At 34.1% G+C, this 24212-nt stretch overlaps 1 protein-coding gene across 1 annotated transcript in view; it reads left to right on the top strand.

Annotated features, from left to right (window-relative positions):
- NBEA (neurobeachin) overlaps window positions 1-24212 on the top strand; it is a 453768-nt gene that overhangs the window by 255010 nt on the left and 174546 nt on the right. The window contains exon 38 of the mRNA XM_083884753.1: window positions 16532-16656. Within this exon, the coding sequence (XP_083740879.1) occupies window positions 16532-16656 (125 nt within the window). The remainder of the gene's footprint in view (window positions 1-16531; window positions 16657-24212) is intronic.

The following is a 24212-nucleotide window of genomic DNA, read 5'->3' as shown; positions in this document are numbered from 1 at the left end:
GTGTCAATCCACATTTCCATTGATCTTGCATCCTTTTCATTTTTATTTGAGCAAGATTGGTAGGAAAGCTGTGTTGCAGTTAGGTGGCAGCGTATGATGTAGCTTAATGCTCCAAAGGTCACAGAACTACAATGAGTTTGATGGAAAACAGCCTTTCTCCTTATTTTAAGTGGTTCCTGCTTTGATTACAGGCATTTATTATAATTATCAAGAGATTAGTCTGTTGTTATAGAATCCTTGTAATGGAACCATTTAAGAGGAATATAATGGCAGTTTATTGGATTTTGCAAAGGAAAAGAGAACAGATAAAGTGGTGGTTTTTAAATGGATCAACCATTGCCTTAAGCATACTAATTTTTTCCTTTTGTTTAACTTCACATTTCTTTTTGTTTCACAATTTTCAGTTACAAACTGAAGAAATCACTTTTCAAATTCCGAAGGTATTTTACCTGTAGCATTTTCACTGCAGTCTAATCCCATGAAGTTTAGTTGTTGAAGACATTCCTTCCAAAATGTTCTTACACTATGCATATCATTGAAATTGTACTGTCTGACAAAGCTGCCTTGTAATTTTATTCATATCTCCATTTAAAGAGATATGAATGGCAACAAAAAAGGAGTATTTTTTACCAAAAATATGTAAAAGAAATTCTGTATTCTACATTATATCATTAAAGTGCAGCTACACTGATTTCTTTTATACTAGCAAAATGCCACAATATTGAGGAAACCTGGTGAATTTCTTTCACATGTACATTAATTTCCCCTACTTAACAGCATACAGTTGTATTCACTGCACTTTGTCAAAAAGAATAAGATTATAAAATAGTCAACTTATTCAAATGTTACAGAATAATACTTGTAACCTGGCTGTGAATGTAAGAACTAGATGACATTGGAAAAAATTAAAAGCTCATAAGCCTAGGGATTTTTATATTAGAAGCAAGTTTAGATTTCAAGGTGTATGAATTTTGTAGTATGTGTAAGTATGTCTTATCCTTTGTGTGAAACCTTCTACTGAAGAATAATTACGGAGCCTAAATCCTCCTGCTGAAAATGTTCTGTCCTACGCTCATTAGCTGAGCAATGGCACAAATTACTTAGTACTGCTGCTAACCTGGGAAAGAAAGTCAAGTGGCTCAAACCTAGTTGACATGGGGCTACTTAATGGCAGTGGGCAATCAGCCCCAAAAATAACACTGAAAAACCATATAACAGCAAACTGCAAGAATAGTATTACAAGTCTGCTACTCCAATATTTGTCAGCTGCCAGCCGAGGAGGCCTGGGGAGGAGTTTAGTATTTCCCCAGGTGACTTTTCCATGATACTCCCCCAGCATATCCTCCCAGCTTTCAGCAAATTGTCGCTCAGGGACTTCCTGAGCCATGATATCCTTGAGTTTAAAACTTATGGTGGGTTTTTTCCCATCTGTGAAAGGAAACGTCTTGTCCTTTTAAGAACTCATTTAAACTTCGGCTGACCACAATATCACATAGCGTTGAGTATACCCCATATACTCCATAGCCTTGAGTATATTGTGTGAGAAATTTACACAAAGTGCACCATCATTTGTTTTGAGTTTGTTGCTTGATAACTCTGTGTTCTCTCTAGGTCTTTTCTTATGAGAAATAGTGAGTCCTTGTTGTCAACTCACCAACTTGGTGCCATTTATAATATTAAACATCACTATCGTATCCTTCTCAGTTATGTCTCTGTTCTTTAGATGCAAGGCTCCAGAATGGCCTTTGTCTCCTTCCTGGAGGCTTATTCTGGAGCAGGTCTCTGTTAACCCTTTCTGCTGGAGCTATTTCATTTTGTGTAATAGTCAGAGAAAAGAGAATGATACACATGCATACTTGTTTCTGTCTCGTTCCCACCCACCCTCCTTCCTGCAACTGTAATGCACCAGCCAGGTTGTGGCTTTATTGCCAAAAGGAAGCCAACCAGGAATGACTAAACCTTCCTCACTGATCTAATATTTTCAAAAGGGGAAAAACATAAAGAATTGGAACAATTCTCTAAGAGATGAGACTATATCTGAGCCAGATTGTAGTTCTATGGTTGTAGCCCTGTCATTCCCCATTCAATTTAATGTTTTCCTAATTTAAAATGAGCTAGCATTGTCAGAAAAGGCTGACAGTGTTCCATTGGTGATTCATGGAGGAAGCATCCTCTGTCCACCATAGCTTTTTTTGTTTGATTGTATTTCCTCTCCAATATAATCAGCTCTAATGGTCTAGGCGCAAATATTATTTGTGCGTATGTTTGAGAGAGAAACACTTTGTTAGTAAAGCCTGTAAAAATTATTTTGATTTGTTGTCACAGACTTTGAGAATCTCACTAGACTATGGCAGACATAATGTTATATAGTGAATGGAATTCCCATGCCTTTGGATGTTGGCATTTAGTGTGTACATGTAATTCACAGTGATGAATGGTGGTTCCTTTATTTTTTTTCCCTTATTTGTTTTAAATGTGTAAATTAAAAAGTACTTTGCTTGCAAATATTACTTGAAAATTAGGGAGAGCAGGCGTGATTCTCCCCTTATGCATACACCTTGAGCACTCAGGCAAAAAAATTATCTAGCAAGTAAGTCTTCTCAAAGCAAGGAGCGATTACTCTTTGTCTTTCTACAATTTTTTGTCTTTCTACAAATTTCCGTATAGTCCTAAAACCTGCTGGTGCTCTAGAAGTATTAAGACTGTTTCACACTAATTTTATTTTTTTTATTCTGGTATGCTGTCAGTCTTCTCATATGGCGCAAAGGTAGAACACATATTTTATTTTTTTCAAAATTTTTGATCTCACACCAGAAAAGTACTTAATATCAGAAAGAGCAATGATCTGACCTGATTGCTTTCTTCCTGCTTAATTTCAAAGGCCTGTTGTGGGCAGGAGAAGTTCACCAAACAGTTTTCATAAACATTTGTAGTGAAAACACTAAGTATTATAAATAAAAGGGTTATTGGAAAGGTGTATTACTGAGAGTCAGTACTGGACTCCATGTTTCCTTGAATGTGAGATTTTTAATGTGCTACTTCTCTACTATGTCAGCTGTGCTGAGGCCTGTGCAGATGTTATCAGCAAAGAGGGTTTTGTTGTGTAAGGACCAACACTCCTGCTGTTGGTCAAAGACTGGTCAGAAAGCACCAAGACTCTATCAAGTAAATAAATTTTGGCAAGTGATATGATTACAGATAGGGTTTAAATTCCAAATCATACTGCCTTCTTGCTGCTTAGTAAATCATTGCAGTCAGAGACAGTCTAGAGTTGTTAATGGAGGGTTTTTTTAAATTATTAATCTGTTGAGCTATACAGTTTGTTTGGGTTCCTCTCAGGAATTAATTCACAACACAGTTGTAAGTGTGGTGGAGGGTAAAGCTGGAGTATTTTCATAGCATTTTACATAGATATAAAATTACCATGGTAAGAGTGTCATTTTCCAAAGGTCTCCCTGAAGCTAAATAAAGGAAGTATTACATATATTTTTCATAGGATAAGATATATTGAAGTAGAATCTTTATTTGCTGTGAACAGGAACAATTTTTTGTGTGTGCCTTTTTTCTCCACCCCTCCCCAAACCACACAAGAAACTTTTGACAGACTAAATGTTAAACTAGAAGGAGATGTTGGTCCATAATTCAGCTTTATTGCTCCATGGGAAGATATTGTGGTTAGAATGATAGTAGATCTGCTATATTTTGTACCTTAGTTTGTATGTACAATTTCATATTGATATTCATATATGACCTATATCACTAACTTCAAAATATTTACAGAGAGACAAGGATGCTTCAAATCGATGATAATATGAGTATGACTAAAGCAACTTAATTTAGATGGTTTGGAAAAAGAAAGACTCATGAAAGTCATGTTCTATAGGTATCCATCAACAGAACAATACCGAGGAAATAACTGAACTATTTTGTCTTCCACTGATAGGATGAGGAGCCTTTTCCTAGTTCATTTATACATTAGAAAAAAAATTGCATAGCTATTGAGCAATACAGAGTACAGGCTTGGCATGTGTGTTAACCAACCTGGTCACAGGTTGCTTTGGTTTCTTAAATAAAGTCTAATATACTAGGCAAAAGTTATTCTAGAACTGTACAAGACTTACAAATTTAATTAAAAGTCCTCTAAGGCAAGAGATAGGAATAAATTCTACATTTATTTTCTGTAAAAAAAGATTAATAATCTTTCAGAGTGATTTAGCAGCTTTTCACACTGGTGTCAATTCAATCAATTTCTTACTAGCCATCTTGGAAGCTTGTCACTGATTGTCTTTTGTGCTTGGTAGTTTGCTTTTTTTAAAAAGATAAGGAAAAAAATTAACAAAATAACTTCAACTCCTATTTTAATGTAATAAACAGCAATTTCTATATATCTTTGCCAGTCACTTTTCAATCTGTGGTATGGTAAAGTGCATTGATATTCTACCATCACCATAAAACATTTTTTCAGATTTTGGTGGAATTAAGCCCCTAGAATAGATCCCCACACATACCTAATTTTAAATATATTGTTAACTTTAATGGCTTTTTGTATAGGCTTATACTTAAAAGACTCACATTTCTTTTTATAATTGCACCTAAAATATAATATTTCTTCCAATAAAATATTTATATACTACCCCAGAGATTCAGTCTCTCCAAAATAATAGTCTTGATATTTTATTTTGAATTATACATAATAAAGAGTACTCTGGCTTTAAGTATTTAACTGTAAGACTTTCTCAATTGCTTTAATAATATAGTTTGATTTTTGAGAGATTGTCAGCCTTTTTTTTATTGCTTGAATTTATATAGCTTTTGTTTCCTGAATTTTTATTTTTTATGTTCATTACTTGGTATTAGTTCAAATAAGGCATTTGCAATCTGCATCTGGGGGTTTGAATCCTGATCCTCTGATTCTCCATTTCTTTTTCATAGCAATAAAATGGTAAGCCCATTCTTCAAAAATGGAACTTTGGATAATTTTTTATTACTTTACACAGAGAAGATAATTTCTGTAGGTTTTGCCTATTTATCTTTCAGGATTCCCTTTATCAGGTTAATCAGATGATGAAAAGATACCTCCATGTTACTTTTACTTGTAGTAATATAAGACTGGGACAATTTAGTTGGCCACATTCTCCATTTCTCTCATTTAACAGGGCCCAAATAGCTTATAATTCTGCATTTTCTAAATCCTGCCTCTTGGATTTCACTCAGTCATGTGTGTTCTCTGGCATGATCCTTCCCTCAACAGTTCACTCAAGTCTTAGATGGCAGATTTTTTTATGAGAAATACAGGTTTTTACTTTCTGTGGTGTTGAGACCTTGGTTACTTGATACAAGAGCCCTAGGATTCCTGTCCTATCACCCAACCTTTCCCAAGGTGAAACTAGTTCTCTCCACTGCCTGCAAAATGGGCCTGGGTTGATTAGTTGAACGTCAATAATGTTGACATCTTAAGTTAGATAAAAGAAACTCAACTCAGCTATCATTTGGCATAATTTGACAACCTTAATCTTCCAGTAAATTACAACTGTTAATTGCTAGTATTAACTTCCCAGTAATTGAACTGTGTCTCCCAGATTGCAAGAAAGGAAAACAAATTTTATGAGGTCACAGGCAATTTGGTCCCTGTAGAAAAAGCAGTTTTCAAAGATAAGGTGATCATCAGCATCTCAGCATCTTCAAACATAACGTCTGTTGAGCTATACAGAGGAGATCTGGAGCAGCTAAATTAATCAAGAGGTTACATAAGAATGAAGATGGTGAAGAACACAGAGAGTAAGCTATATTTTTTTCCCAAACTGATGATTAGAATTTGGAGAATCTCTGAGGGTGAAATGACCTGTGCCATGGTTCTTAAGCCATATGTAACTTTTCAGCTCTTCAAAATCCATTCTTTCCCAGGACATATGTCACTGGAATTTTGGCACAAAATATTCATAATTATCCAGGTTTCCAGCTCAGAGAAAGTAAAAAAAAAAAAAAAAAAAAAAAAAAAAAAAAGCCATCAGCAAATTACCTTCAAACTCAGGTATAGACTGCATCTAGCTCCATTTTGTCCACCTTTGGACTACTCTAAGAATTTTGTCTTTTCTGAACTCATAGTTTGCATTTCACAGTAGTGTGAAGTTTTCAGTTTTTGCTTTCTTGGATCAGGAAATTTGACTACTCATGCTCTGAAGGGAAAGCAGCGCATCCCAGGTATATGATTCCTCCTCCCATCAATTGTCCAATTCAGTAATGAATCAGTAAGCTTTCCTTTCTGGTGTAATAATAAATGGATTTGAACGCCCTTCTCCTTTTCCATCTTCCATACAGACTGCAGTAATAGTCTCAAAAAAACCTCCAAACCAGCAAACTGCAATGAACATGTAAATTATAAAATCTGCTTAATTAGCAAGGTTGAGGATTGTAATTCCTCACAGTGATTCTGCACAAAAAAAAGTGGCAGAGTGTGGTATGAATTTATCAAACTACTGCTGCTGATTTTTCTTTAACTGTAGTGTTCATTTAAGAACACTCACCCAAATACAGCCAAATACACATTCTATAATATGTTTGTAAAGAATATCCCTATAGGGAGTCATACTAACTATACAACAGCAATTGAACTGTAAATGTGCATGAAAAATGGAAAAGATACACATGGTTGCATCACAGATTTGTGTTACAGACAAGGGAAAAAGCATCTGTACCTCATGATTGTCACACAGAATTGTGTAACAGATGAAGCAGGTAAAAGGAAGGGAAACATTAAAAAGTACATCTGGAGTAATAGACTGCCAAATACTTTGTATGCAAAAATTCTTTAGAGTATATCCTACTTGTTTTTCAGAATCCTCAAAAACAGCAATTTATTTCAAGACTAAAAATAAAGAAGTTATAACTTTGTGTCATCTTTTTTTCTTTTTTTTTTTTTTTTTCCAATGTCACGTCTGCTTCTTCTCATATATTTTCAGAACCCAAAATAAATCCTTAGGTCATGCTGATGTATTTCGGGATGTTTTATAGAAGACTGTTTCTATACTTCTGAAGAACCTCTTGACTGTCAAAAATAAAGTATAAATAGCAAAGTTTTGATTTACTTGCCAAGCTGGCTTTTTAGCTCTCACAGAAATTCCCAGGAACAAAAAGATCAAAGTTAAGATTACTTCAGTATTTATTTGATAGTATTATAACCATGGTCTCTACTAAAAATTCTATAGGATTCATATCTGTGCCCCTTGGCAAATATTTGTTTCATCAATACAAGCTGTATTTGGGAATAGGACTAATTGTTTATACACCAGACAAGACATATCCACTGATTGGGCTGTCGTGTATTTGTTTCAGTTCTTATGAACAGCATTAAGTTAAAGCTAGATAAGCACTTTTTCTTAACTTATGGTCTACTTCTGGATGATAGAGAAAAAATGTATCTGTACCAAAAAACTTGCAGGAGGTGTAAAACTTCAGACTTCTATAAATTTTGAATTCAAACACTTCCAATTACCAAGCTTGAATTGGCATTTTACAAAAATAATTATTCTTTTAAAATAGTGTATTATTAGGCTTGCATTTTAATAAACAGTTCTGCATGATGGAAATTAAAACAATTGCCTGGGTAAAACTTTATTATTTATTTATTAGATTTTGATTACTGTTGCTGTTTGTTGCTAGGCCTCAAGGAAGCTAATTATTTCATCTCAATGCCAGGTTAATAAGTTAGCTGACTTTTAGTTGTAGCTTGAATAATTTATGAAGATGTGAAACAGTAATTCATTATGGGTTTTTAAGAAATAGTATATATATATTAAAAAAATAAAACTGTGTCACTTAGTTTTAGAATAATGCTTTAAAAATATTTAGATGAAACATTTTCTCTTTTATTTTGAGAGAGACTAGATTTCTATTCCTGGATTCCATAACCTTCATGCCATGATTTACAAACAGCAGTAACTAATGAGATAACAAGTCCTAACTGTCTATCTCAACCGTGCTCTTTCTTTCGAAAGTCCAGCTCTAGATTTTTTAACAAGTCATTGCTGGTTTGTCTTGGAACTGGCTCGTAATTTATATGCTCAGTAGGTTTTTCAGTAGTTCCTTCTCAAGAGATTCAGACACCTTAATCTATGCATCTGGAGTGGAGCAGACAGCTGGGACAGCATCCTCATCAGCAGTCACATATGTTATCCCTGCTTACAAGTCTGAGCCTTTAGTGTTTGACCTTTAAGTAAGCCAGTGAGGCACCCAAGTTATCCAGAGCTTCAGTAAGCTCTTTTACTTTGGATGCCCACTTAGAAATCTGGGGACTGTTTTTCATTTGTCCAAGCACACTAATTCTAACTGTACAAAATTTTAGCTATTTAACTCTTCTAGAATTGCAGACAAGTCATAAAGGCTCAAAATATTTGTCCTATGCTGTCCCTAGATATGTGTTTAATATGATACATAAAATCTTGAAATACAGAGTAACTAATTTTTCTTGTGAAAAGTCACTGCTTCATTTGAAGATTTGCAAAATCTCAGGACTTCTGCATTGTGCTCATGTAGACTGTATGGGGATGACATTAAGAACAACCTCCAGCTCTGTTTACTGGAGTTTCTTAGTGCAATGATATTATTGTCATTCAGAATTCAATTGGAAAAGAGATTTCTCTCTCAATTCTCCCAATTTCTCTCCAGAAAAGGTACAAAAAAACAACCAAAAAATCTAGCTGTATTCATTACGCAGAACAAAAGATGCTGTCATCCTCATAAGTAGAATAGTTAGTGCTCCTGTAGAAGGCAAAGAAGAAGGGTGTTTCTGTGAGATTCGAATAAATTCTCTCAGTCTTTGATTTTCAGTGCTACAACTGGACCAAGCAAATAATACTAAAAGATCCCAGATAGGGAAGGGTTGCTTTGGGGGCGAGTTGAGATTTGAGGTTTTCTTAAAATTAATTTTTGGGAAAAAAATGAGTCAGACAAAAAGAGACAAAACATAATTACAAGAAAGAATTCTCTTATTTTCCCGTGGTCATAACATCAGTTTGTCTGGTTTCTGTGCAACCACTGTTCACTTTCCCTAGGCAGAATTGAGTCACTGTGCTTCCTACTCAAATGCATTTTGATGTTCTTGACTGAAAAGCTGAACAAAAGTAGGTAACTGTATTATCAGATTAATCCATTCTACAGAATTGTTACTGTAAAAATATTTAATGTTTGAAGCTCAGAGGATAAACTACAATTTTAAAAAAGTCCCAAACTTAATCCTGTAAATGTCTTGTATATCATGAGAAATAAGAAATATCTTAAATGTTGTAAGAACTGTATCTATTAAAGTTAACGTTGTTTTAAAAACAGCATAATTAAAGTTTTTAATTTATTAAATCAGCATTTTACTTTGTTAAATTAAGAAAAATAAGTTATTTTCTGAGACACTCATCTGATTTCTTATGGATTACAACTGTAAAATCACACAATACTTTCCCCCCCAAAATACAATTTTTTTGACAAAAAGTTCATTAGGTCTTCTGTTTTTCTAGTCACTTTTATTTTTCTTTTAATTAGACAGATGATGTGCTTAACAAGCAAAATAATTTTGCTAACAGTAGTAATATGCTTGAAAAAACTGTAAAAAAATAAATGGAAATTTCATTTTTAAACCCATTTAAATTAGAAAACATTATTTTGATCAAATCTTCTGGAAAAAAGTTATGAGGGGATAAATTCCTATGAAAATACATGATTTTTTCCATTTTCATTTTTTCTAAGTTAACAAAAGTCTTCAAATGTTTTTATTTTCATATTGTATTTCCTAAAAGCAGGAGTGTATTTTAGTGTCATGATGCCTATTTCAGATGTGAAGTTATAACAAACATTCTAGTCAAAACGTAAATTTTTTCTTTTGCTTGAAATTCAATGATCATTTGCTAAATCAAGTTTTGTGTCAATTAAACTTTGAGATATTTCTACATTTTGAATAAGAAAATTGTCATGCACACTTATAATGGAATACATTTTACTTAATCTTAGCCGCCTATATTTATGCTCTTAGTCTAAGCCACTCTGTGTGTCTCTTTTTTGCAGCCAGTTAAGAATGACAGAGATGAGCCCCAGTTCATTCCATCTTGGAGTTTGTTATACTGTGGCATCATGGCAGTATTTATGAAATCTTAATAAATACCCATTGCACTGAGAAAGCATGACATAACGAAATACACATTAAAAATAAAAATGTCCTAAACTGCTCTAAGTTCTTTTAAGGTATTTTCCAAAGGGAATTTTACCCAGATTTTATTTTATCTAAAACTATAAAATAGCTTTTTTGCCTTTGGATGTTTTGTTTCCTTTTTGTTTGGTGTGGCAGCAAACCACATTCTGAAACAGAATTAAGGTTCCAAACCAGAAATCTAAGTTAAACCAGAGTATTGTTCCAACCACTTTCTTTTCCTTTCTTTTATTTTTTTTTCCTCAAATATAATCTTTGAAGTCTTAATTCTAACCCTAAATTTTATTTTATTTCATTTTAATGTTTCTAAGTTCATAATTTATTATCTCTATAATCTGGTGCAATTGCATTCAGTTGTTACTCACATTTTGTTAACAAAATGCCCTTTGTGATTTGAGTGAGTGAAACACTGACAATTTATGTATCTGCTTTGTAAGTTGCTTCCGTTCTTCATTCAATGCCATTGCATTCACTAAAAGGAGCCAAGAATATAACTTTGGGAAATCATATTGTTTCATTTAGCTGTACTATGTGTAGCATCCTACTATTGCCCATTAGTACTTAGATAGATTTGCCAAACTTTTCTCTCATTATTTTAAACTTATATTTTATGTTAATTCAATAATTTAAAAAATTCTACTTATCTTTAATTTTACTTTGTAGACATTTGAGTTATTGCCACTTCCATTGCTATTTTTAAGATGTATGTGGCATTTTTCTGGTTTTTTTCCCTATTTATAGCTTCATGCATGGTTAGTCTTATTTCCCTACAACTGCTGCTTCTTGGTAGAAGTTTACTCCTATTTAATAATATAGCAGCCATTCCAGAGTGAACAACTCATTCTGACGAACTAAGCTTTATAAAAAAATCTAGGCAATCAGTAAAACTGTTAGTCCTTGTTTGTTTGTGTATTCATTATCAGTTTTTTCCTTCACACTCTATGCAATACCATAAAATCCATAATCCTGGGATTTTACTGCGTTAGAAGTTTGTGGTTTAAGTAGTACCATAGCTAAAATTAACATCTCTGTTGTCACAGCCTCCACATCTAATGACATTATTCTCCTTTCAAACATCTCATCTATCTGAAGATTAATTAAAATTGAGAGATTTCTGTTTTCAGCTTTGAGTCCTTAGTTTTTTCACCAAAATTAAGATAAAAAAGTTTCAGGAGTTGGAAATCTTCATTAAGAGTGTGTATAAAATACTCATTTTTCCAGTGCCTTAAGAAGAAAATAAAAGCCACATAAATCATTCCCTGAAAAGGGTGTTACCCTTAAAAACAGTTCTTAGAAAGTTATCCATAAATTTGGTGGATCTTTAACCATTAGTCATCTTCTGATAGTTTTTTCTCTCTTTCATTTGTAGCAAATTCTGTGTTGTCTCAGCTTTGTCCTTCATTATTAATGCAAGACCATTAGTAACATGATCATAGGAGAGAAACTGTTGACAGTTCTCTTTCTGCTTTTCAAAGGTGACTCCTCTGCTCCTATTCTGATGGTAATATTCTAATCACTAGTGTTTGCTGTTAGTTTGAGATTCTCTCTGCTCTGTTTAATCCTTAGTTCAAAGTCCAAATGGAAACCCTTTACCTCTTTTACCACCTTTTCCAATTTTCATGACATTAGGTGTTTCTCATATTCATTACATCTTTATTCTCTGTGTTAATATTTTGAGGGTTTAATATTATTTACAGTTACTGTATCTATTGCAACACCACGTCTGAACCTTACTTGCTCACTTTTTTGTTACAGAAGACTTCTGCTACTTGCATCTTCTGGCAAATATGTTTATATTTTGGCTTTAACCATGACAAATATTGCATAAGTGTTTTTTGTATTTTTTGTATTTCAAGTTTTCTTTTACTTATGTTTTTTCTAATGTCATTCATTTTGTGTTCTTTATATTACGTTAGGGGAATGCTTTATGCTTTCCAAATATGCTTTTTTCCTCTCATTTCTCAAAACACAGCCATAATTCCATAGCGTGAAAAGAATAATATTTCTTTTTCAAAATATGTCACATAAAAGCAACCAGGACTAATTCTTGAAATTATAGATCATCAATTCCTTGCCTTTTCTACTATTTTCCCAGTATTACAAAGCCCATGGATTCTCTGAGATTCTTCCAATTCTGTGACCCACCTCTTTTTCAAAACAACTTTTCCCCCTTCCCCCATGTCTGCAGGCTTGTTCCTCTTCATTAATATATTCAAACTTAATCTCTTCCATCTGGCAGCCCATCCTCTGGGCTGTAGTCTGAGAATCTTTTATGGACATGTGTACTGCTACTCTCCACTGTTCATTTTTGCCACTAGTTGCTGTAGCTGTAGGTCCCATATAGCAAACTGCACATTGTTTATGAACAGGGACTGAGTTTCACAGCTGTGGTCACAGATGCTGAATGTACAGAGGGTGGGCAAAGACTTACAGTTTAGCACAGCTAGGATTCATAAGTCTAAGAAAAAAACCCTTCCCATGCTCTTCATTGAAGCTTATGGCTATAGGACTTAACAGAAGATCTTTTTAAAAGTTGTCATTTAAATTTTCAAGCTGTGGAGATGTGAAAAGGCAGTGAAAACTTTGCTGTGCAGGCTGACTTGATATTCCTCTTAATCATTTTGCTGGCAGAGCACTCTACAGTTTCCCCTCTGAGAGGATAATTGAGCTACCTGAAACACTTTAGTCTGTCTCAATAATCTTTGTTCCCATATACAGGGAAAGTGTTTGTGGTATGGCAGCAAAGAATATTATGCAGAATTCTGGGCAGATCTGAGTTTTAGAGCAACCTGCATTTGAGAGACTTCAAAGCTGTTTGCCCCAACTTATCGAAGTCCACCTTGGCTACCCAGGGCAGCATAACACAAGTTTACCTTTCTATCCCATGCTGGCAAAGAAAAATGTATTTGAAGTAGGAGAACATCCATGTCAAGCTGTCAAGTGGCAACCAATGATGACAGTGGCAATGAAACAAAACTTTTAATCCTGCAATATGTAGTACAATAGGGCTTGTTCCATTAAAACATATTTTTTCTTTGTATTAACTATATGAGATACTGCACATCTGAAATTCGGGATTAAGTTACAACACTGTACCATTCCGAATAAATTTTGTCATTGTTAGTAGCCTTGTAGTATTACCAGTTTCATGGCAGTTCTCATTATGATGAGAAAGGTTTATATTGGATTATACTGTAGTTTGTAAGGAAATTCTCTCTGGCAGTTACACTCATCATGCAGAGTTCTTTGGGTCATTTTAAGTAGCTGTTCAGTTGAAGGGACATAGATATATTTCTCTTTTCTTAAAAGTCTTTCAAAGTAGTTCATAAATGATGCTATAAACTTTTAGTTCTTAAAAAAAATTCATTATATTGTGCTTAATATGCACTTCTTCATTCAAACAAGCCTGATTCAAAATGTCACTGCACTGGTATAAGAGATGGAGGAATGAGAAATTACATGTAATCTAGTTGGTTGTGGAAGTAAGGATTATTAATAATACACATTATAAGGAAAAGTCAAGCTTATTGTACTTGTCATAGAAATAAAATTACTAAAATGACTTGATTTAGTCAAGTCACTTCTGGAAAAAATGCATTTTAGAAGAAAGTTATTGGTGACATGCTTCTTCTAGGACTGCCTTGTGCCTAGTACTACATTAGAAAATACAGTTTTGCTTAATTTACAGCCATCATTTAGAACTACCTAACAGCTACCTAAATTCCTCAAAAATCTTAAAGCCTGAGTAATATCCACAGGATTAGAATATAAGTATTTCTGAAGTACAGTAATCTATGGTCTAGACAACTTAACACAGACACAGATTCAGGTTAAATTCTTAATTTCAGGCTGGAACTGGTGCCACAGTCTTCTACTTACCAGTATTTTTAGTCTAACTTATAGATGTAATTATACAACATTTAAGGAAAATTACACATTTTTTTCTGCCTGTTATTCAAGTGATGAAACTCAATAATTCAAAATTTTCTGTAAATATAGATCCACCACCTTTTGAAGTGTCTGCCTTCTTTCTAATGACAGGGTAGAAAAAGTATCTTGTCTTTTTGTTAATGATGTTGCTCAACAAGTCAAAAATAAGTCTTCGACCAACTAGTTAGGATTCAGAAACTTTTTCTTTAGGGTTGAGATACCAAGTACCTGGAACCGTGCAGTAACATTGTGGGCTAGACTTTTGTAGAAAACTGTAAGAAGAAACTTCAGTTCTGTTTTTAAAAGTTATATGATTCGTAATTAGAAATGATGTTTCTGTTATTTTTCCTCAAATATTTTAATTTTGCACCATTATTGTATATTCCAAGCTTCAGTCCCTGGTGAATGTGTAATGTTTTCTTGGATCTGCAAACTAGACTTAATCCTCTGACAATTTCATGACTTTCTTACTTAACACTTCATTAAAATAGTGGCTTTAAAATCTGGTTTACTTTAAATTAAGAATATACAGTAATCTTCAGACTAATTAATCAAAGTAACAAATTATGAGACTAAACACAGAACAAATTTAAAATGTAGTTTTTTAGTCTTTGAATATTTCTTAAATTTCATAAAGTTTTTATTCTTACATAGATCATTCTTATCAACATACAAGTTGGGTTTTTTTATTGCTGCCAATACACATAATTTCAGAGATCTCCTTTTTTAAAAAGGGTTTCATTAATATTTTTAATTCTGTCCTATCATGACTTACTCTGAAATTGAATTAAGAAGAGAAGACTTCTTGTCTTTCAGAAAACCACTGACGTTGCCTCCTCACTGCTTCTAAATAAGTAAAATGCCTGTTCTGCAGGGCAGCAATAAAAGTAGGACCTTCAGGCAGACTCAAGAAGCATATAGGGAAAATTCCCTTCAGAATGCAAAAAACTAAAAATTACGGTGTGCTGCTTCTGAAAATTTGTTAGTGGCTAGAAGGTAGGATGGTAGATCCACTCCCCACAGTGCCCTGCCCTCCAGAGCTCATGATTCAGGTGTCATGACAGCAGTTAGTGAAGCTGGGCAATAACTAATGAAGGCATTTAAAAAAAAGTGCTTAAGTAGACTTTTAAGAATGAAAATACCTGCCCTACATTAGCATATTTCTACTTCTACTCTAGAAGTGGCTACCAGCACATAGCTTCTCAAAATGAAGGCAATGTAGAAAACAGTGGCTGAAGTCATACCTAGAAAAATCCAGCAGAGAGATAGCCCATACTCATGAGTTGTTAAGTTTTTTTCTCCCTTTTTTTTTCCCTTTTTTTTCTTTGTCTTTTGATCTCATACATCCAGGGCATTACAGATAGATTGAAAACGACTGGTTTAAAGCAGTGGCTCCCTAGTTAGGGTCTACAAGGTCATGGCCTACAGAATAATTTTAAGTGTTCAATTATGAGTTTGATGATAAGGATGCATCCGCAAACATGTTGCATTCTTCCTACTGATCCAAAAAGCTTTTAAAATGTTGGCTTAAAATGCAGCTTTACCCAAATAACTTATAAAAAACATGTGGGAGGTTTGTGTTGAAAACTCAAGAAGTTATCTGAAAGTGGAGCTGGTCAGTTCTTTAGAAACAAAATTGAATACCAGATGGTTATATGTGTGTACTTTTTGGCTTTAATATAAATTAACAATGGCTTATATAATTCTACAGGAGTTTAATATTCTTTTGAATGTAAAAAGGCAGCATAACACTAAGATGGCCATGGTTGTTAATGGCTTGTATTAGCTGGGAGCTATAAAATCATCCTAGTACTCTGTTAGTGCTGGAATAATAATTTACCAAGACAATTACCACATGGTGGAACTTTTTTTCTGCTCTAATTCAGTGTTATTAATAATGAATAAAATTGCAATTTTCTCAGGTTGCTAGGGGCAGTGGGGAATTATTTCAATGAATATTTCAGCACATTAGTTTAATCATAGTTCCACAAAATTCAAGTGGGCAATATTTTATACTTTTAAGTTCAGTCTGCTAAGGGACCATAGTCATTAAACTGCAAACTATTTGCACTGAGGTCCATTCTATGATTTACAAGCCTTGTTAAAAACACTGTAAAAGAAAGCAAGCTGTGCCATTAATACTTGTAATTTGATGCTGCATTTGTTAATGGGTTCAGTGTGATTAATGTTTTTAGCAGCAGGCAGAACATTTTAAGACAGGCAGTGCTGGGGGTTTATAATACGTAAATGAATGTAAAGAAATGCTAGAATATTGTAATTTTTTGTAATACATGTTTTTACAAGATTGTATTCCAGAAATGGGAAAGCAGCAGTGAAATTATACTACAATGTATGTAAATACAGTTCAAGCTGTGGTAGGTGCTGATGTGTGTGTTCTTTATTTTCCAGCCAACTGCATGACTTCTGGCGCTTGGATTACTGGGAAGATGATTTGCGCCGACGGAGGAGATTTGTCCGCAATGCTTTTGGGTCTACTCATGCTGATGCTCTCCTAAAAGCTGCTGTGGAATATGGTCAGTATTAACTCAGCTTAAAAATATAGCTCATGATGCTTTCTTGATGTCCATGAATGCCTGAGAATCATGTCCCTTCTTTCTCAAGGACGGTGCTGAGAACATAGGACAACATATTCTTAGAAAATTCTTTCTCTTTCAATTCTTACACTTTAATGAACCAGAGGACTTGAGCTTGTGGGCTGTTAAATTCCCTGTTCCCCAAGGGACTCACATTATACTTCTCTAGTATTCCCAGATGCTAACTTTGAGACACTGGTAAAAACAACTGAACTTGTCTCTCTGGAGCCCCTGAATGAAATAGGTCATCAAATTAATGTGTCGTAATAGTTCCATTGGAGAGGTTTTGTCAATGAGGAATTAAAAAAGATCAGAAATTTTATTCTGGCATGCAAATTTCAGCCAAATGTATATTTTCTGCAAATCCTGAAATGTATTAAAACTTTTTAACAATAATAATTTTTAAGGATAACTTGTGATTTCAATAGTGAACTAAATATATAGAAGCTTCAGTTTTAGGAACTGAAGAATTAGATAATGTTTGATTTTCATGGAGATGTAGCTGGAGTATAAAAGAGGAATGAGGACATGCTTACAAATTCCTCTATAACATGCAAAGGTTTCATATGCTTGTGACTGAAGCGAATTTATTTCTCAGGCTTAAGTTGGGATACTTCTCTGGCATATCAAAGACAGGAATTTTTTAAAGAATATTGTGATGATTTTCTGGTTTTTGTCGGTTTCGTGCTAAAAAGAAAATACTATGATTCTTTAGAATTTAGGAGAAAAAAATTGAAGTAATAATTCATAAAGCAAGTTGAAACTTTCATCTGATGTTTAGCCACAGGCTGAGGTTGCCAAAAGTTCTGAATATGATAGATATAAAGCTAACTCTGTATGACCTACACTTTCACCAACTTTGTGGCTGTTAAAGCAAATAGCTGGGATCCGAACAAGGTTAGACATATGAAGTAATATCTGTGTGTGCAGTTATACCAGCAAATGTAACTTAATCCTTACTTAACGGTGAAGGCTATCATGTGCAGGACTTTAAGTCATAAACTTTCCTTAAGCTGGGTTAAAGAAGACATTTTGCTCTTTTGTGTATGGTATTTCATGGTATATGGTGTTGGACAAAGGGTTATTTTCTCCATGTTCTTTCAAAACATCAGGATAGAGACTTTATAAGAGTCGGGTACAAAACTGTGCTAATTGCTACATTGCTTTTGAAAGGCAAATAATCACTAAAACCATGGACTTTATATGTATATGACACCTGTTAGTGCATTCACCATACAGGAAAATTAAAACTCAGGTTTGTACACAGATGGTGCACATAAAACTTAGTGGTTACATAAAACTTAACAATAGACTGAAGTTTTCAGAATTTAAAAATTAATTCTAGCTTTTCATATATATATTAAAATTAACATGGAATTTTAAATCAGCAGGCATTAAACTATTCATGGATTCTATCTAGATGTGTTTACTTTTCAGAGGCTTAAGTCTTTGGATTTTAATACTGAGACTTTTAGCTGACCTTTCTCTGTAAGAAAACATCCTTAACACTGATGTTATTTTTATGCCTCTTGGTGTTACTAATGAGTTGAATAATTTATGAGGTTGTCATGTGAAAAGGATTCGGTGCAGTTTGATGTACTTCTAGCCTCTGGTGTTGGAATGTGATTAATAAAGAGCTAGAGGCAGATTTTTTTTCCATAGGGCTTAACTTTCATTGTAGTTGGGTTTTTTTTATTGGCTTTGTTTTGATAATTTTGTTTAGAACAGTTTGATAGTAAAATGCCCCTATCTTCCAAAACTGAGCATGACATCACACTACAGAAAGAATTTAAAGCTTTAAAAAAAAAATCAGACTGCATAGTTTTCCAATAACAGATTTTATTTCCTGACCTCACATACTTTGTTTGTGAGAAATACAGTATTCATCAAAGCAAAATTTTTTTGATTTTTGTTTCAATTTTTCATCTTGACTGATACCTCTAGTACAAGTGAAGCTGTTTTGAGCATCAGTAAAATAGTGGAAACATCTTACAAGGTTTTGTTATCTACATTGACTGTCTGTTATCATTTAGGATTCTGTGCATAAATATTGCAGTGGAGGAATGTTTAGTCAAAGCCTAAGTCAGCAAGCTCCTCAGCATCTGCCATCAAAGGCATCAACTTAAATAGGTCTGATCAGGCATTTCAGAAGAGGGCAGCCAGTTTCAGCTGAGCAAAAATCACACAGCAAAGATGACAAAATTAATCAGTCATTTCTTTGGCAGTAAATAATAAGATATGCTGAGGATTGCAAATGAGAGAATTATCAGATTCCTTGGAGATGTGCCTGCTTAACACCTGATTTATCTGAGCTTGTGCAGCCATCAAGATATGACCTTGATAGATAAAAAAGTGCTTTGCAGCTACTCTAGTATTAAATCATATTTGATGTTGGATGTATGGATACCGTAATTATATTATATTTGTAGTCATTAAGGAAGGAGTCTTGGAAATGAAAACTATGTCTATGATCTATATGTTTGTTTTAGAGGAGTAAAATAAATGTTAAATTCTACCTTGAAGGCCTAAAAAGAGAAGTGTTAATTTTTGGTGATAGTGACTTCTTCCTGTAGGAAACCTTCAATGTTACACTACTGGAAAATAATATTTTCTTTAAAAAAAAAAAAAAAAAAAAAAAAAAAAAAAAAAAAAAAAAAAAAAAAAAAAAAAAAAAGTCACAATTAAGTTTGAACTACAGTCTGTTATACACCTCTTGTATGCATGTTTGGATTTGCATTTTTAATGGAATATAATATACATGTGTGTGCATATGTATACATATGAATATATGTTCAAAGTACCTGCAATGAGAAATGATAACATTTCTCAATGATAACATTTCTCAGTGAGATTGTTTGCATCTCAGTCATAGTAGCTTTTACCGGAAATTTTTCTAGAGAAAATTTTCTAGACACTAAAGCATTTTTCCTTTTGGATTAGTCTCCTCCATTTCTAAGATTTTAATATTAGATGTTAGATTTGTTTGTAATCTGTTAAAATTACTTTCATACCCGGATTTAAAATGCAAGCATAATTAGTTCAGCATTGTATATGCTGGCCTTTTTGTTTTAGTTAAATTCTTACTTGAATCAAAGTGTAGATTCATTTCTCTCTTTTTGTAGCTGAAGGGATGGTACTTACTGCAGTATCAAAGTGAACGCTATAATGGAATTTGAATTACCTGGAACTTTTAGTAGAGTAACTAACTTTTAATTTTATAATGTCAATGCCTTAAGCAATTCTAAATTAAGATGGAATTTCAATGTAATTAAGTAAATTGTAACTGAGAAGAAAGAAAGAAAAAATAAAAGATTGTATAGAATGATTATATACCCTACTTTTCTTCCCCAAATTTTACTGTGGTGGATATGTGAAATATGCAGATATGACCCCAATTCACAGGGATTCTGTACATGTGCTGAAAGAACTGTCTCTTCTAGTTGATCACCTTAACAGTTTACAGTCATTGGAGATTAGCATGGAGGAGACACTACTGTACCACTCTGCCAGTGAGACAGAATACTGGTACACATAGGTCAACCTAAGAGTAAAACAGTTCCTTTATTAAGGTTTGGTCCTTCAGCCTTTAAAGATCCTGGTCCACAAACAATTTGTACATAGAGGGACTACAAGAAAGGCTGTATTTTCTAGTCTACACTGGAGTAAATGAGCATGAACTCAGTGGCCACATTCTAAACTTACATGTGTAAGCTGGTCAAATATATCTAGGGTATGTGCTCAAGAATATTTAGCCTGTTAAGCTGATTAGCGTGACAGATCCTAAATGCTTAAAATGAAAAGACAAAGAAAAAAGGGAAATACCTTCATAATGTACTACATTAAGGTTTTGAAACAAAGCCACAGATATATGTGCAATATAGCCACATATGTCTTTTGAACTTTCATATGTGTTTGGATATCTAATTAGCAACCTTATTTCAAGGGCAGTTCTACCTGAAGCAGACTGTGGCTCTTTCTGGGATTTGTTATTAGTGCTCTAAGTCACCAAACACTTATGTTTGCTCATCACTAGAAATACATTTTTATTATACAAACACAATTAAAAATCATCAGGTTTGGAAATCTGGAATATTGAAATCTGAAATCTATTTTCATGACAGCAGATGAATTTTGATGGACATTCAAAAAATGGCAGGAAGGATTCCTTCAGGCTGCTGAAGAACCAGATTAATTAGCAAGCAAGAGCTACCTTAGAAACAAGGCTGCTATGAAACTGAGGGTCTGAAGTCCATGGGAACTCAAACAAGGGACTGTCTTCAGAATGGGGCATCTGGGTGTCCTGGAGACCCAAAAGGAAGATTCAATTCTTTCGAGGTCCTCAGTAAGAGAAATACCCTAAGATGAAATTTCAGAAACTCTAGCTTTAGAGCAACCCCACAGTGCTGAGAAGTCCAAAGCAGTTGATTTCCACAGCTCCCAAGTTCCATCTCATGAGCTGCTGGTCTCCCTGCCTTTTGCAGGCCATGTTAGAACAAGGTGGATGAAGGAGTGTCCAGAGAAACTGGCAAGAAGCTGTGCACCAAATGTTGTTCTAGAAAGCTAAGCCAGTGTTTTAGAAACTTACCTGATATTTTCAAGTAGTAAGACATATGAAGAAATCCGAATGTCCCATGAGCTGGAGGTGCTCCATTTCATCATCTCTGTTCAGAAGCTTTGCTATAAAATCAAGTGCCCTATTCTAGGAAATCTGAATGTACACCTTAAAGCTAGTTGTCATTTCCATCCTGCATTTCAGGTTCTACACTTTGATGTACTAGATTGTTGATACTAATGACATTGCTAAAAATGGAAAAATTTCATGTGTTGGTGAAAATACTACCATTTTACAACAAATTCAAGACTGACTGTCAAAGTTACTGCATAAATCATATATATCTAAAAGAGCTAATTTACTTTTTCTCAATTTCATATGGTTCTCAGACTTCATTATCCTTTATCATTTTTCTGTGCATATTGAAAATGCCTAGTGTATTTCCAGAAGTTTCAACGACACTGGTTTCAGAACCAGCCATAAGAAAACTTGTATTTTTTCAGTAACTGATTCAAAACTGAAAGCAAGTTGAATTCAACTGATAAGGAATCATTACTTATCAGAGTTTTGCTAGCAGGCCAACAAGATGCATAAAACCCCGGTATTTCCCTAGGTATATCAGCAGTGAGACCATTACTATGTACCACGTAAGAGATTAAAGATCAAATTATGCTTTCAGTTTTGTCTATGAAATATTGCTTTCTTATAGTATATCTCTGTGAAGAGCTTTGTTGTCAGGGTTGAGTTTTATAGATCCTTTTGTTGGGTTTTTTCACTTTTTCTTTTATTTCTAAATTGACCTAGACATCTGTTTGTTGCCAGTAACAAGATAAAAGGCAGCAGGAACAAACTATTTTTTTTACTGGTCAAACAATGGACAGCTTGTCCGGAGAAGTTGTGTGGTCTCCATCCTTGGAAATACTGAAAACCAACAAGTATTTATACACAACTGTGTAGCCCCCTTGAGTCTTCCCTCCTCAAGAGAAACAAAGAATATCTACAGACTATCTGGATCAATTTAGTAATAAAAGTAACTATAAAAGAATATCTATGTCTCTCTTGTATTGGGGAGACCAAAACTGGATGCAGACACCCAGGTGTGACCTCACCAAGGCTAAGCACAGGAGAAGGATTCCCTTGCCAAACCTACTGGCAATATTTTGCCTATTTCAGCCCAGGATAACATTTCCCATTGCTGCAAGGGCACGTTGTCAGCTCACATTCAACCTGGTATCCCTCAGCAGCCCAGCTCCATTTTTATAGAGCTGCTTTCCAGCTGTGTGACTCCCAGCAGGTACTGGAGCCTGGGCTTGTCCTTCCCCTGATGCAGGATTTAACACTTTTTGTTGAACTTCATGAGGTTCCTGTCATCCCATTCACCAGCCTGCTGAGGCCCCTCTGGCGTACCAGTCACTCCTCCCTGTGTCTTGTCATGTGCAAATTGCTGAGGGAACTCTCTGCCTCATCATTAATGAAGATGTGAACAGGTATAAAATGCTTCTAAATATTGATTTGCTCATGTTCATGCTCAATATAATAGTTATTATCACTGAAATTGAGTTTGTTGTGACTGCATAAGCCAAGACAATATTTTTAATTGGTTTTTTTTTTCCCTCCCTCAGTTAATGGACTATCCTAAAAATTAGTTACACACACCCCTACAATTTCATAAAATACGTTGTTCTGGGGAAATACAGAGTGACCGTTACCTAAGATAATTTCCCAAACTGATATTTATTTAAGTAATGCCTTAAGTAAGAATTTGTAAGAGCAACTGAAGAACAAAAGTCCTTTTCTGAAAATAAACCTTGTTCCCTCACCTCATTCATGCAGACAATTTTAGTCTGTAAGTAAAGACAAGATGACCATTAATTGTGAGTAGTTTTAAGAAATAGAATCGACTTTGTGGGCAGTAAAACATGCCTACTTGACGTTCAGGGGTGAGCATTTTAAGAATATGTATACAGTCATTAAATTAACCCATAGCAATTCTTCCATGTGCCAAGTTCTCTTTTCTCTTTAGCCTAAATGGGATCATGCTGCTACGTGAAACAAGCATGTAAACATTTCTGCTTCAGTGGAAGCACCTAAAATAATACTTCTCCTGTTACAAAACTTCCTTTCAGTGCATAAACTAACTTCCACATTGATTGTGAAATCTCTAGTGTACTCTGAATAAGTTTATATCTGAATTGTGTGCCTGAAGGTGTCACAAAAATCTTGTTTTTAAGCACACCAATTTAAGATTTTCGTCTATAGCCTTATAATTGTAGCCCAACAGTGCCATCCACTGCTTCACCAAATAAACTTCCAAATATTACATCCTCACAGGATTTTAGGGAAAATATTACATGATAGTTTTTTTTTCCTAATATTTTATATCGTAATTGCAAGATACAGTTTTGTCTAGAGAAAGTCTAGGAAAAAGCTTACATTGGATAGTAATTGAAGGATTTGCAAAGTAAAATCTTAATAGAGAGAATAATAATAAATCTAAAATATTAGATTTAACTTGGTCTTCTCTATAACATTTTCCACTCCACTCCTCCAATCATAAATATGTTCTCATTAAATTTATACCATAAATATATCTACCATTATGGTGGTCCTTTTTCTTAAAACCCACTGTAATGTAATGAAAGGCACCTTGAAGATGTAAATGGTAATGGAATTTGCTTAGGTATAGTACTGAACACTGCTGTGAATTGTTCTGAGCACTCAGTGTCTGCGCTTTTGCTCTCTGACTAGGTCATGGAAATGAGTTGCAATTACATCCTATTAGTACTTTGCAGTCTCTAAATATCTTCTGCCTGTTGTATGTTATTTCTAGCATAGGAATTTTTATGACAGCTTTATCATAAATTTTAAGTACAGATTCATTAAACAGTCATTTTTTTCCTAATTTTTTCCTCAACTCTTGAAAGTTAGAAGCTCTCTTGACTCT

Source organism: Zosterops lateralis (genome assembly GCF_965231275.1).
Source record: "Zosterops lateralis genome assembly, chromosome: 2".
Classification (NCBI taxonomy): Eukaryota; Metazoa; Chordata; class Aves; order Passeriformes; family Zosteropidae; genus Zosterops; species Zosterops lateralis.
This window is presented reverse-complemented; position numbering and strand designations above follow the sequence as displayed.